Here is a 13,295-nt window from a genome sequence, read left to right as displayed (position 1 = left end):
CTACGCAGTTATATGGCGTGAGTACACACTGACCTACAGCACTTGGGCTTGGGGGGAATATAGTGACGGTGCACGCTGTTCTCACCGTTCACAGCAATCATCCCCTCCACGTGATCGCGTCAGGCATATGACGGGCGCCCAATGCTTGCAGTCCCGAGGCTCGGGTGAGACTCTCGTCCGGGCAGCTCCTATCCGAACTCAAGCAATATGAGCTCGTCCTCAGACCCAGAAACCACGCCAACCACGTCCTCCTCGTCAAACAAGAAGATCGTCTTCCAGACCGAGACGACAGGGAGCTACTGGTCCGACGTCAAAGAGGCCATCAAGGTGCGCCCCTCCGTCCTGCTCCCGTCTTCTTACAGGCCCGCTGAGCGGCCCGCGCAAGACAGAGAATATCGCTATGGGATGACGTGCAGAAGATCGGCGAGATACCGTGCGCGCGGAATAGTTTGCTGAGCGGGATCGCGAGCGGCGCGGGCGTCGGGGTCATCCGTGGGATGTCCGCGGGTGCGTATGTTTCCTTGCTCTGTGTGTATACACGGCGCGTGCGGTGGACTGAGGGGAGGGCTTCTTGCAGGACCGTTTTGGGCGTCGCAGTGGGCGGTCGGGACGTTCGTGCTCATTTCCATGGGTACATGGTGCGTGCCAAGTTGCTGGTCGTCGGGTTTGTCTCACGTACGGTTTGCGCAGGACAATCTGCCGGAAGTCCATGGAGGAGGAGCGCAGGCGGATACAACAGGTCGTTGAACAGATACCGAAGCGGCATACGAAGAAGCATGATGACCAGTCGCCCTTGCCGCCAGGTCCTCAGTCATGAACTTCGGGTTAAGCTTGGCTCTGTCCGACCGCGCTACACATAGCACGGCGCAATGAAAGTGCACAGTCCACCATCGAACAATCCTGAAGCGTGTATATAACAGCACATCTACGTAAGGTACATAAGGCTACATCTGTATTATAGTGATAATAGCGTGAATGATCATGACGTAGCTCCGCCTGACCCTAGGCCCATTAAAGTTGCGACGCGAAAATCATAGGTGTAACTGGCTGCCCCATACCTCTTCCTTCCAGTTTTCGACCAGGTCAGGATCGGCTTTGTACTTTGCTTGGAAGTCGTGAAAGCCACCTCGCAAGATGTACACATCGTGGGGTCCGTCTTGGCCTTCTGCCTGCATGATACCTCGCGTTTCTGAATATACCTAGGATGAAGATGAGCCAACTCCAAGGTTCAAAGTAGATATAGATGAGCGAAGAAAGCACACACCCGTGCCGCACTCGGACCTCTATGATAACATGGTGAGGTGGTTTAGAAAAAGAAGCCAGCTAGTAAACATTCATACCTGACTTGCGAGAGCGCGCAGTGGAAGATCACGATGGGCACTTCTTGCGTTTGCGCAACCAGGTCATCGACCTTCGTCAAAAAGACGTGCGAAGGGGTATTGCGTGAGCCCTTGATGTTGCCACCGACCCAGTCGTCATCACGGACGTCGACGATGGCGTAGTCTTTCATCGGCACTTTGCCGCTTTTCATAAGCGCCGCTAATTCCTGTATGAAAGCAGTGCATTAGTGTGAGCTTAGTATTGACCAGAAGCAGGCAAGCGCACATCGGGGGACATGTACTTGACCATGGTGCTGAGGCTACGGGACGCGGACGAGGACGGGCTGAGAGATAGGGATCTGATTGTGCTCCGCCGCAACGCTCGAGGAAGCATTTAATGGAGAGCGCTTATGTAAGCGACTACAGCGACGAGTACGTCGAAGAAGGCGCGAGAGACTGCGAATGCAGGGCTGAGCGCGTTATTGTGGGGACTTGCAGACTTGTAGTATGCATCACCCAATGTTCGCGTACAAGGCCGATGTTGAGCGAACCTGACGGAACGCGCTACCGCTGCCCAGACGCGTCAACGGTCATGCGCGTCTGAACAATCCAGACACTTGGACGACAGTCTGGCAGTGTCGACTTGGGTGTTTCGCAGAGAACGCGACATGAGAGCTCTTAAAGAACGAATCCGGATAGGCCGCACACATTCATGCAGCACGGCGAGCAGAGACGGATTAACCAAGGATCCTGCGCAGGGTCTGACGCACGCTCAGGCTGGCGCGTACGAACGTGAGCTGGCAGGCCAATGGCAGCCTGCCCCACACTCGGGCACACCCGGAGCATAAATTCCCCCATTATTCGCCCGGCGCTCACCACCTCACGCTTCACCGTCACCACCAAAAGCCTTCCGCAATGTCTCTCCCCCAGCCCGTCCCCCCGTCCTGGAAGGTCAGTCTGCTCGCCGTGCGTGTCTTCCCCGCTTGACACGCCACGTCGCGCGCAGGACCTTGGCAAGTCCTCAAACGACCTGCTCAGCAGGGACTTCCCCATCCACGGCGTCACGCTCGAGGTGAAGACGAACACACCCTCGAATGTCGCCTTCAAGGTTGGCGGCACGCGCGACAGCAAGTCGGCGGCCATCACCGGTGATCTCGAGGGCAAGTACGTCGACCGCAAGCACGGCCTCGTGTTCACCCAGGCGTGGACGACGAGCAACATCCTCCGTACCCAGGTCGAGCTCGAGAACCAGATCGCCAAGGGCCTCAAGCTCGACCTGAACGCCGCGCTCACACCCGACAGCGGCTCAAAGAGCGCGCTCTTCACAACCACCTACAAGCAGCCCGGCCTCCACAGCCGCGCGTTCCTCGACCTATTCAAGGTGCGCGTCTCACGCGTCCCTCATTATGTACTCGGGTCCATTGACACGTCTCTGATCAATCGCAGGGCCCCACTTTCACCGCGGACACCGTCATTGGCCGTGATGGCTTCCTTGTCGGTGGTGAGGCGTCGTACAACGTAACGGAGGGCAAGGTGACGCGCTACAACGCGGCGGTTGGCTTCAGCGCGCCCGAGTACGCCGTCACGCTACACGGTCTCGGCAACCTGAGCACGTTCTCCGCGAGCTACTACCACCGCGTCAACCCCGATGTCGAGGCGGGCGCAAAGGCTGTCTATGACACCAAGGCAACAACCGCGGGTGTGAACCTCGAGGTCGGCACCAAGGCGTGAGTTCTCATCGCTCTAGATCTGTTCCGACTGCGACCGTATCTTTGACGGTGCATATATGCATACAGTTACCTCGACGGCTCTGCGTTCGTCAAGGCGAAGATCAACAACTCGGGGATCCTCTCGCTCGGCTACACGCAGGCGCTCCGGCCTGGTGTCCGCGCCTCGTTTGGTATTGCGCTCGACACACAGCGACTGAACGCTGTTGCACCCTTTGGCCCCGCGCACAAGGTCTGTGTGACGTCATGCCATCTTGGGCGCCTCATTAATGTGCTGACCTGCGCTGCAGTTCGGTGCCAGCTTTACCTTCGAAGGCTGAGCAGTGTGCTAGTAGTCGCGCTTTTCTGCGGGGGGTGCTCGGTAGATTATAGTGTTACTAGTTTACTTCACGATGCAATCAACGCCTGCTTTGTATTCTCAAACTTTCACGTTAGTGCTCGTATCAACCGTGTGCGATGCTTCAGTGCTTTGGTTTGTGATGCTACTTTGGGGTCGGAAAGCAAGTTGATTTGTGCCACATTGGTGTGTCTGAAGCTGTTGTGCTCAACTTCTGCTCAGTTGTCTGATGATGTCATATAGGTGTGTCATCAAGGTTACATTCTGGAGGGCTTCAGCTGTCTCATTGGGAGCGTACGGCAGGAAATCATAAGTAAAACTCGTTTTGCATTATGCTAACTCTGTTCGTCTGCGCGCAGTGCAGGCTGGAACACCTCAAGTTGTGGAGAGCTTATGACGTACTGTAAGCAGCCTGCCGTGCAACGGTGGTGTCGCCTGATGAACTGAAGAGTTTATAGGTGTCTCTGAGTAGTGACGGCCTTTTTTAGACCATAGGGATCTAGTCTACAATGATGCAGATATATCATTTGCGGCTCCAAGCTACACAAAATGACGTCTGAAAACCCGCTGAAGGCAGGGAAGCATCGGCAGGGATCAAACGCAGACGATTGAATATGTGGTGTTACATTTCAGGGCGACTTCGCAGACCAAGTTGCCTGTCAACACGTTCTTGTCTGTTGTTACTGCTTGGTCAGCCTCCTGGAAGTACAATCTGGGGTTTGGAGCCTAGGGGTTCTGCTCATGTATAACGATTGATGGCTTCACACTGACTAGCTCACTTGTCAAGCCCATTGCATCTGCTACGCCATGCCTCACAGCACGCAGCGTGTAGCAGATCAGACTGTTGGCTCATACTTACAGCGAAGCGTGGCAGGACGCAGAACGGCATTTGAGACATCATATACGTTTGGCATCGTGCGGTGCTAGGGACATCTTCCATACCTCGGCAACCATCCACGTGAGTGCCTTGGGGTATTGTTTCCTCGATAGGGTGGCGAAGGTCTCTGTAGCTGCTGACTTCTTTGCAGCCGCGACGCTTACGGCGTCAATAATAAAATGGTCATTCGCACAATTGATATCGATGACATGACTGGAACAGGTATGCCCTGTCAAAACGTCATCGTCCCTATCTTCATGGAAGAAAGAACCACCACACTCGTGGTGGGCGAAGTTAAACACCAGTCGGGGGTACTCGCCCTATAATATGGAAGCATCCTGCTTCCGATGACGTCGAGGCCTGCCGATGCAGCACTTAAGGCGCACGCAAAGCACGGTTATCCCGCACTCTGCTAGTCAGATACATTCATCGAGCACATACGACTCATGCCTTCCATCCGCGACAGAATCGCACGAGAGATTCTCGAGCGGCAGCTCAGAGTCCCACCTCCTGTCGTGCGCATGCCGGGAGAGCCCTGGAGCGCGCCCCTCCCTCCCGCCTTCCCCCTCCCGCCTATCCCGCGCCGCTCTGGTGAGCCTCTGAAGGTCGGCATTCTGGGCGTGGGTGCTGCCGGCCTGTATGCGGCCATGATTCTTGAAGGCTTCAAGGAGTACGGCTACACGTATGAGATACTCGAGGCCGAGCCGGACAACGACCACGTCGGTGGTCGGCTGTGGACTTACAAGTTCTCGGATTCGCCAAACGATTATTACGTGAGTGCAGTGGCCGCCGCCCGCTTGGATCCGGGCTCATCAATTCTGGTCACTACTATACAGGACCGGGGTGCGATGCGCTTTCCGAAGATCGATTTCATGAAGCCTGTGTTCGACCTGTTCGATAACCTCGGCATCACAGATGATGGCTTGTTGATCCCCTACATTCTATCCAATGACGAACACAACATCCTGTACTATAATGGCATTCGGATGACGGCGCAGGAGGTAAAGGATAGCGCTCTTGTGGACCCATTCAACATTGGGCTCGCCAGTCATGCAGACGATTATGTCAAGGCGGCATTGGGCCCCTTCATCGACGCGCTTGCTACAGACTTCGAGAGCGGGTGGCAGAAATTGATGGAATATGATCAGTACTCCACCCGCGCATACATGAACCTCGTGTTGAAGACCGCGTACACAGCGTCCGGGATTGAATTGAACTACACAGATCAGGTTATTTCCCACGTCATCGCGGCAACACGATCATGGTACTCACAGCGATGGTCTAGGTCATCACAACCCTCGAGACGCTACAGACTGGTACGAATCTGTACGATTGCGCCTTGAGCGAGAGCGTAATGGACGCCCTTGACTTTGACAATCCATCGGATCCCTCGTGGTATTGTATACAGTACGTTGCATCTTATCAGTCGTAACAGTGATTACACATTGATCACCTATCAGAGGTGGTTCGGAAGAGATCGCTCGCCGAATGGCCGCTCGTCTTCAGCCTGGGACCATATTGCGAGGAAAGCGCGTCACAGCCATCGCACCGCTGATCGAGAGCACGGATACGCCCACATCGATAAATGTGACCGTTGCTGGAGGCGAGTCATATACCTATGATCATGTCATTTCGACCATGCCGCTTTCCTGTCTCGGATTGGTCGATACCACCCAATGCGGTCTATCCTGGCCCATCCAGATGGCCATTCGGGCCTTGCACTACGACGCTTCCGTGAAGGTCGCTATCAAGTTCTCGTACAGGTGGTGGGAGCAGTCGCCTTTCTTGCAATCAGGCGGGTCCTCCTCGTCCGACAGACCCACACGTGTGGTTGTCTACCCTTCGTACGGCATCGGCGGCGATGATGGTACTATGATCGTCAGCTACACTTGGTCGCAAGATGCGCTACGCTTTGGCGCTCTCGCGCACGGCAATGGCTCGGATGCCGAGAGGGCTCTTGTGGACGTCATTTTGAAGGATCTCGCGGATATACATGGAAACGACTTGACTGCCGAACAACTTCGCTCCTGGATGGCCGATGAGAATTCATACGACGTCTGGCCCTGGTACAATAACGAATACTCAATTGGTGCGAGAAGGGACCTATCTCCATATTCACTCGTGCTGATGACCCGATCATCGCAGGCGCATTCGCACTTTTCGGGCCATCGCAGTTCAACACGCTCTACACTGAGCTAACCAAACCGCCTGCAGGTCTCTTGCATTTTGCTGGCGAGGCGACGAGTGTTCATCACGCGTGAGTATGGCTCCCTATTTCGGGAGACAATGCGCTGACCACGGACACCATAGCTGGTTGATCGGGGCATTGAATAGTGCTTACCGGTGTGTGGAGGAGATTGTAAGTCGCATGCCAGACAGTTTCTTCATCTCCATTGACCTTTCGCTACAGTTCCTCGCTGAGGACAGACAGGACTTGGTGGACATACTCGAGGAAACTTGGGGAAAGAGGGATGAATTCAGGTCCAGCCTTGTCAAAGAGCAGGTCGAACGGGGCCGAGCTCAGTTCCTCCGGCAGTAGATGTCTAACGACCCGGATGCCGCCCCTGGCAGTCGTATCGCTAGTATTGGGCAGGGCGGCGACTGGTCCAGACCCGAGTTGATAGATAACTATCACACATCATTCAAGCTTGTGTTACACGTCCCGTCAAATGAAATCGTGGTAACACAAGGTCACTACTTATCTCCGTTATTTCCAGACTTCTCTCTGGGTTACCAACCCTCGAAGTGCTGCACTGAAACCTCCGACAGTAAATCATGGGTGAAAACTGCTAAATCTATTCTTCTGCGCTGAATATAAAGCAGCTCAAATTGTGGACAGCTTATGACGTATTGTAGGCAGCCTTCCCGTGGGACGGCGGTTTCGCCTGGTGAACTGAGGACTGATGTCCCTGAGAAGGGGCGGCTTTTGTTATACCATACGGATCTCGTTGTAACTAATGCAGGAGTACCACTTGCGGCTCTAGGTCATGACAAAATGGCGTCTAAAGAAACCATCAAAGGCAGGGAAGCAGTTCTCCGCCAACTCTCTCTTGTCTGTCGTCGCTACCTGGCTAGCTATCTCGTGTATCTGAGTGGCTGATGCCTCTACTGTAAATAGCTCACTTGTCAAGCCTCTTCCGTCCCTGCGTGGTACCTCACAGGATTCAGGGTATAGCAGGTCAGACTATTGGTTCAAATAACCACCACACTCGTGGTGGGCAAAGTGCAGCAACAGTCGGAAGTACTCACGTTGTAGTATGGAGGCGTCCTGCTTCCCGTAACGCCGAGACCTGCCAGTGCAGCTCTTAAGACGCACGCGAATCACGGTTATCGAGAAGCAAGCTTTCGAGATATGCTAAGCTCTCATTCTATAGAAACCTTTGGAACGACGTTTTGACCTGCATCAAAATGCGTTCATACGGATTGTATGAGAATCGCTTGATGCTGCCCTGGTTGTCTAGCGATGTGTATCTAGGATCGTAAGGCAGTCACCGTCTGCGGCAAGTGTAAGGCCTTTGGATGTTCACTTGGTTTGCTTAAAGGAATTCTCCTGCCGGTTCCCGTGATTCGTGCCAGTACCCGAGGTGTTCATCGACCAGACGTTGCTTGACAATTGGATCACCGTGATCTACGATCCGCTTCCCGCTCATTCAGACTTGCCCCCCACCCCTGCTACAAGCTGGCGTCAGCAGTGCAGATATCATGAGTCTCGGTTCGAACACGCCGGTTCCAGTCGCGTGCAATTTACGGAGTACTGCGCTTACCAAGGCCGTGATCCTTTCCTGCTTCCTACGGGAATCGCAAGCCATGGTGCAAGGGCGACAAAGCCTAGATGTGGATGGCTTCGACGGCTGAACCTTTTCGTGGCAGAGTCACGGCAGGACGTGGTCGAGTGACAATGGGTCTATTTGGGCGAAGGACTATTCCGGCCGCCTGCGGAGGAGTCTCAGACATCGTGCTGTTGTGAAGAGGCGCTTAGAGATGGCGGGGAACATGAACTAAATTACCCCGAGCCGGTTCAAGGTGTTCACAAGGCGAGGTCGTGCCGACGACCTGATCGTCGCGGTCTAACTTTAGGTCGCTTGGAAGATCGCCGACCTGCTGCTTCAGTGAACATTGATGCGGCCCAAATCAACGTGGCATCACGATAGATCCCTTGAGGTAATGGGCAGGCCAAGATGCCGTCAAAAATAAGGTGCAGATCGACCACATTCGGATGGTACTGCCGTCCTACGACGTCAATTCTCGGATATCCCCTCTTCGTCGTTGAGTGCAGTCACTCACCTTGTTGCGTTCTAGCACTGCGGTCGCATACCATCTACAAGAGACAATGATGCCACAGGCCTCATCGGTTTCGATTTAAGCCACTAGTTCAAATGTCGTATTGAATCTGATCATGAATGCATTGATGATTTTACGCTTTTGCTATATGCAGGTCTGTGAACAAGGCGAGAAAATGCAGGCTTGAAAAGAAGTGAAACCCACCTCAAGTGACTCCAGTCCAGAATAATTACGGAAATCTCGAAGTGATTGAGTGCAAATTGATACCATTTTTAACTTTCCGGCTACGACTTGTCACGTTAAGAATGATTAGTCGGTGAGTAGTTATGGTGGCCACCAATTCTGAGTCCGTCCTCGTTCACACAACATACGACTTCAAGTTGATCATAGCGCTCGTTCTACAGGGACAACAGCCAAACAACAACAATTAATCCTGTTTTAGAACTTGTTTAGCCTTGTTTGTACTTTGTGGGTCCACTCGATCAGTGGCCCATGAAGGAGGCGTGGTTCCACGATCGGATATGCCCTCAGCTGAGGACGTGACTAAATTACACCAAAGCGTACTATAACATACATACAAGGAGACGCTCTATCAATACAGTAAGGAATGTGGATATCAACTATAGAGTGGCCAGCATTATCTTCCCAGATAAATATCAACGTAAAGACTACACATGATCTGAGGCGCGGGTTTTCCACCATCCTGAATAGTATAGTGGCGCATCGCATGCATTACGAGGTAGGTGTGGTGCGCCCGGAGGTCTGTGCATCATCATCGTCTTCCCAGACGTTGCACCGGAAAATCGAGACGTCATGTGGATCCTGCACAACGACGGATGCGGTCTCCCGGAATGGATCGTTCAACGTCAGCGTGCTGGCGGTGGGACAGTATACACTGCGTTCTTCTGTGATATCCATGGACTGGGCGTCCTCATCTGAACTACAGGTCGCAGACCAACAGGACCTCGGATACTATTGAGACGTACCATGACTGTCCGCTCCGCGATAGGTCTCCTCTTGAAGCATCAGTGCATCCATCTTCGATACAGCGTCATTGTTAGAAGAGGCAGCTTCATGCAGATAACGGAGAGCTGCTCGTCTGGCCTGTTGCGACGAGACCTACGGTGGACTATTAAAGATGATATAACAGGTTTAGCAACGGACCCACCGTCATGCTCTCGTGTAGAGTCTTAGCCCTCTTCTTATACTTTTTAATAGCCCCGCGTATCTTGATTGATTGCACGATGTCATCGGCCACTAGCGTTTCCCTCGTATCGCATATGCTTGGAGACAGATCAGCCAACATACAGAGAAGGAGAGGACGTATCACTGACTTCTCAAATTTGTGAAAATGCTCCTCGAAAACGGCGGGTGACATGATTTTCCTTGATGCCTCTAGGAGCCGAAGCGTAGACTCCTGATATTGGTCGCCCCTTTTAAGTCTCGTGCTTGGAAGCATATTCATGATAAGTCGAGCTGCAGGCTTGCTTGCAGAGACTATAGTCGCGGCATCAGCAGCGGCATCGAGAATGTTGAGCACTTCCTCAGCAATATCGGAAGACATGATGAAAAGAGATGGGGTGTACGACTGAGGTCAAAGACGGTGTGCTTATCTCTAAATATCTTTCATGGTCGGAAATGTGCGGAAGTAGTGCGATCAGTCGGTAGTCATCCGCAGAGACACGAGGAACAATAGCACAGGCTGACAGGCGCGGCACTGACGAAGGCAGGACACGGCGCGCTGCATTGGTCTAGAAGCAATCGGAAGGCTCCTTCACGTACAGTTCCCAGGAGGAGAACAACACGTCTGTTCCGGTGTTTATACGCAGTGCAATTGTCGTTCAGGTCGTGTTGCACACGCGTATCATGCCTGTAGATGTCGGGAACAATGAATGTAGCTTCTTCCCGGTTGGAAGGACTTGAGAGAATATTGTCATCGTGAGGTAGCAACAACACAGAACCACAACAATCGCTGATGCATACTGGTGCTTGATGTCACACGCAGCCAGTTTCGACTCGCTCAGCGTAGGCGCGAAGATAGCCTTCCGGGGTCCTCTCGGTGGGCATGTGGTACCCCACACGTGCTTAACGCCTGTTCCAAGGACCGACGTTGTTGACGCGAATTGAGCATATTGGCTCCTCTCCCCGAGTCACCCAAAGTTCGTTTCATCCTTGCTTCACTCTTACGCTTCCTTTATATGAGTGTCGACTCCGCTCAAGGAGATGCTCCTCCGAGACGGGTTCCCGGATGCCTCCATAAGAGTGAACTTTATTGGCGAGATCGTCAACCCTGGCTTGAGAAACACGGTTATTTGCTACGTCCAAGATATAGCCCAGATTGGAGACCGTCGTGGGAAGGAACCAAGAAGTGGTTCTATACCTGCGAAGATGGACAGGCACTGCACGTTCGTCATTCATCGTGTTGACAGTCACAGAAACTCAATGACTTGTAGCATCCGTCCATTCTGGATGCTACCCGTAAATCTGATGGACGCTTGGTAATGCTCAAGAAGACGTCAAAAGAAGTACATCCGCATGAGGCTGAAATTGGACAGTACTTTTCATCGCAACAGCTCAGCGCCGATGCACGAAATCACTGCGTACAGATTATTGAAGTTCTACAGGATCCAAACGAGGATGATACTCTCATCATAGTAATGCCCTTTCTTCGGCAATTCAACGATCCTCGCTTTGAGACCGTAGGAGAGTGTATCGAATTTTTTCGTCAAATGTTCGAGGTATGTCAATGCGCCGCTTAGCTTAGCTGTAACCTAACGTCGAGCTGGATTGTACACAGGGATTACATTTCATGCATGACAACCACGTGGCACATCGGTATGTGTACTATGTCCTTGACGTCTATCAATGGCACAAACGCCTTGAACAAGAGATATTATGGTGCTGAACGTCATGATGGATCCCAATCCTATGTTCCCCGACTTGTTCCACCCAATCGATCAAGATATGAAGCGGGATTTTAGTGGGTCGGTCAAACATTTCACGCGTACGGAGCGACCCACGACGTACCTCTACGTTGATTATGGCCATGCAAGGAAGTATGATCCCGCCGACGGACCGCCACACGAGCTGCCCCTTTTCGGTGGAGATAAAAGTGTTCCTGAGTTTCAGAACGACGGATATGACAAACTATACAATCCTTTCCCCACGGATATTTATTATTTAGGAAACACGATTCGCCAATGCTTCCTACAGGTAAGCTCGCGCTTTAGTATTTGCTTCCTCCGCGCTCATCAATATCTCGCAGAAGTATATCGGCCTAGAATTTATGGACCCGCTAGTCGCCGACATGGTCGTAGCCGATCCCACAAAGCGGCCAACAATTGACCAGGTTGTCGAGCGCTTTGAGGAAATCCGTCGCGGGCTCACGGCATGGAGATGTCGGGCTCGCATTGTTTCCAGGAAGGAGGATCCCGTGACTAAGCTCTTCAAGGATGTCAGGCACACGTTCCAAAAAGCCCGCTATCTCCTCAAGCGTCTCCCTCCCATTCCGACCCCCTCGGGAAGTAGTCGCACTCTCGTGGATACATAGTGTATATCCGCATACTTTCCTCTTTCTATCGTTATCAGGATACCCAGCTTTGCTACTGTTCTTCTGGATCGGTGGATTACTATGCTCTGGTTGTCTCTTCGTACTGATACTGTTCTACAAGATTCCGGATTTTGCTGGATAACCGCGCGAATTCGGTGCAGTCGGACGCCCATTTGCATGCGTGCTTTGTTTACCTTGACTGAACTGTCCGTTCCAAATGAGTCGGTTTGCCGTGCCTTGTGGTGCAGAAGCCACTATGTAGAAACCACCTGGCGCCACCCATTGTGATTCTGACCGCTACGACCTTGACCCTGCGGCTACGGGCTTCTCAAACATAGAATACTAGGTGAGTCTAAACAGGATATCCGATATGGGTTACAAACCAATAATCCTTATGGCTCGTGGGCGACTCCTTGTCAACGCGGTCGCCGGGCGGTTGAACTGATAGAGCGGGTTAATGCATTACATTAGCGCTAATGGTTGACAAAACTTACTGCATAGGCGCGGTGGCAGAAGTCATGGCATTCCAATCCGTCGGAATCCCTGAAGGGGTGAGCCTTGTCCTCTCTACTTGAATGAATAGTGAACATGGCAACAGCTACGCCTCTCACGTAAAGGACGATGCAGGATAACGCCCCGGTTTACGGCGTAGGAGACGCGAACAATTGCAGCGTCGTGCCGTTACTTTTGCACAGCGAGAAGCCACAGCCACAACTCCACGATCTCCTCGAGCGGCTGATGTGATCAGGCTATTAGGGTGGAAATGAAAGACGGCTCCAGCATCTGCACGAAATAATTGCCAGTTCGTGCTCCACTATGTCTGTATCAGACCCATGAGGTGAAGTGTATGATCAAGGTACTTGTGCACAATTCAGGCGAATAGGTAATTCTCGAGGTCTGGGCCATCGGATTACGGCCAGGACAAGCGGTAATCACACGGTGTCTATTTCTGTACGCATTTCTGAGCCGTAATATTGATGCCGTCTCGCAGTGGACCGTGTATTCTCCGAAGGAGATCTTTGAAGCTCCTTACAACGTTCATTTGCTCTGCTGTCGCTTCTACGGGTCTGCGACCACCGTTATGCCTACGGTACGGGTTAAAGCATGTGGACATATCAAAATATTTCACATGATCTCGCTGCAGGTCTTCGGTAGCCTTTGTCGTGCATTGGACAGGAGTGAAGGCCGGAGATCTGGTAGGGCT

The 13,295-nt window shown here is 52.6% G+C and overlaps 6 protein-coding genes across 6 annotated transcripts; 4 read left to right on the top strand and 2 right to left on the bottom strand.

The window, feature by feature from the left end:
- Positions 1-207: 207 nt before the first annotated feature.
- On the top strand, positions 208-817 carry POSPLADRAFT_1048168 (hypothetical protein; the record flags this gene model as incomplete). The annotated part of the gene is made up of 4 exons (XM_024479454.1): positions 208-327; positions 417-507; positions 578-638; positions 691-817. 4 exons carry the CDS (start codon positions 208-210, stop codon positions 815-817), a joined length of 399 nt encoding a protein of 132 aa, XP_024336464.1.
- A 75-nt stretch (positions 818-892) lies between these two features.
- POSPLADRAFT_1075266 (hypothetical protein) lies at positions 893-1,672 on the bottom strand. The gene is made up of 4 exons (XM_024482798.1): positions 1,606-1,672; positions 1,341-1,546; positions 1,265-1,283; positions 893-1,199 (listed from the first exon to the last, which is right to left on the bottom strand). The coding sequence occupies exons 1-4, from the start codon at positions 1,627-1,629 to the stop codon at positions 1,032-1,034; spliced, it is 417 nt and encodes a 138-aa protein (XP_024336463.1). The 5' UTR covers positions 1,630-1,672; the 3' UTR covers positions 893-1,031.
- A 530-nt stretch (positions 1,673-2,202) lies between these two features.
- Positions 2,203-3,468, top strand: POSPLADRAFT_1171890 (hypothetical protein). The gene is made up of 5 exons (XM_024488154.1): positions 2,203-2,270; positions 2,326-2,700; positions 2,766-3,046; positions 3,116-3,278; positions 3,337-3,468. The coding sequence occupies exons 1-5, from the start codon at positions 2,235-2,237 to the stop codon at positions 3,364-3,366; spliced, it is 885 nt and encodes a 294-aa protein (XP_024336462.1). The 5' UTR covers positions 2,203-2,234; the 3' UTR covers positions 3,367-3,468.
- Positions 3,469-4,706: 1,238 nt separating this feature from the next.
- Positions 4,707-6,799, top strand: POSPLADRAFT_1048165 (hypothetical protein; the record flags this gene model as incomplete). The annotated part of the gene is made up of 8 exons (XM_024479453.1): positions 4,707-4,775; positions 4,857-5,033; positions 5,097-5,489; positions 5,546-5,667; positions 5,721-6,294; positions 6,357-6,517; positions 6,571-6,619; positions 6,671-6,799. 8 exons carry the CDS (start codon positions 4,707-4,709, stop codon positions 6,797-6,799), a joined length of 1,674 nt encoding a protein of 557 aa, XP_024336461.1.
- A 2,474-nt stretch (positions 6,800-9,273) lies between these two features.
- Positions 9,274-10,105, bottom strand: POSPLADRAFT_1149129 (hypothetical protein; the record flags this gene model as incomplete). The annotated part of the gene is made up of 4 exons (XM_024486272.1): positions 9,274-9,476; positions 9,528-9,660; positions 9,710-9,824; positions 9,876-10,105. The coding sequence occupies 4 exons, from the start codon at positions 10,103-10,105 to the stop codon at positions 9,274-9,276; spliced, it is 681 nt and encodes a 226-aa protein (XP_024336460.1).
- A 634-nt stretch (positions 10,106-10,739) lies between these two features.
- POSPLADRAFT_1149761 (hypothetical protein) lies at positions 10,740-12,091 on the top strand (the record flags this gene model as incomplete). The annotated part of the gene is made up of 5 exons (XM_024486346.1): positions 10,740-10,946; positions 10,995-11,279; positions 11,339-11,376; positions 11,430-11,770; positions 11,823-12,091. 5 exons carry the CDS (start codon positions 10,740-10,742, stop codon positions 12,089-12,091), a joined length of 1,140 nt encoding a protein of 379 aa, XP_024336459.1.
- Positions 12,092-13,295: the final 1,204 nt, after the last annotated feature.

This window comes from Postia placenta (assembly GCF_002117355.1).
Source record: "Postia placenta MAD-698-R-SB12 unplaced genomic scaffold POSPLAscaffold_11, whole genome shotgun sequence".
Classification (NCBI taxonomy): Eukaryota; Fungi; Basidiomycota; class Agaricomycetes; order Polyporales; family Adustoporiaceae; genus Rhodonia; species Rhodonia placenta.
The sequence above is the reverse complement of the archived record's forward strand: the minus strand, read 5'-3'. Positions and strand labels throughout refer to the sequence as shown.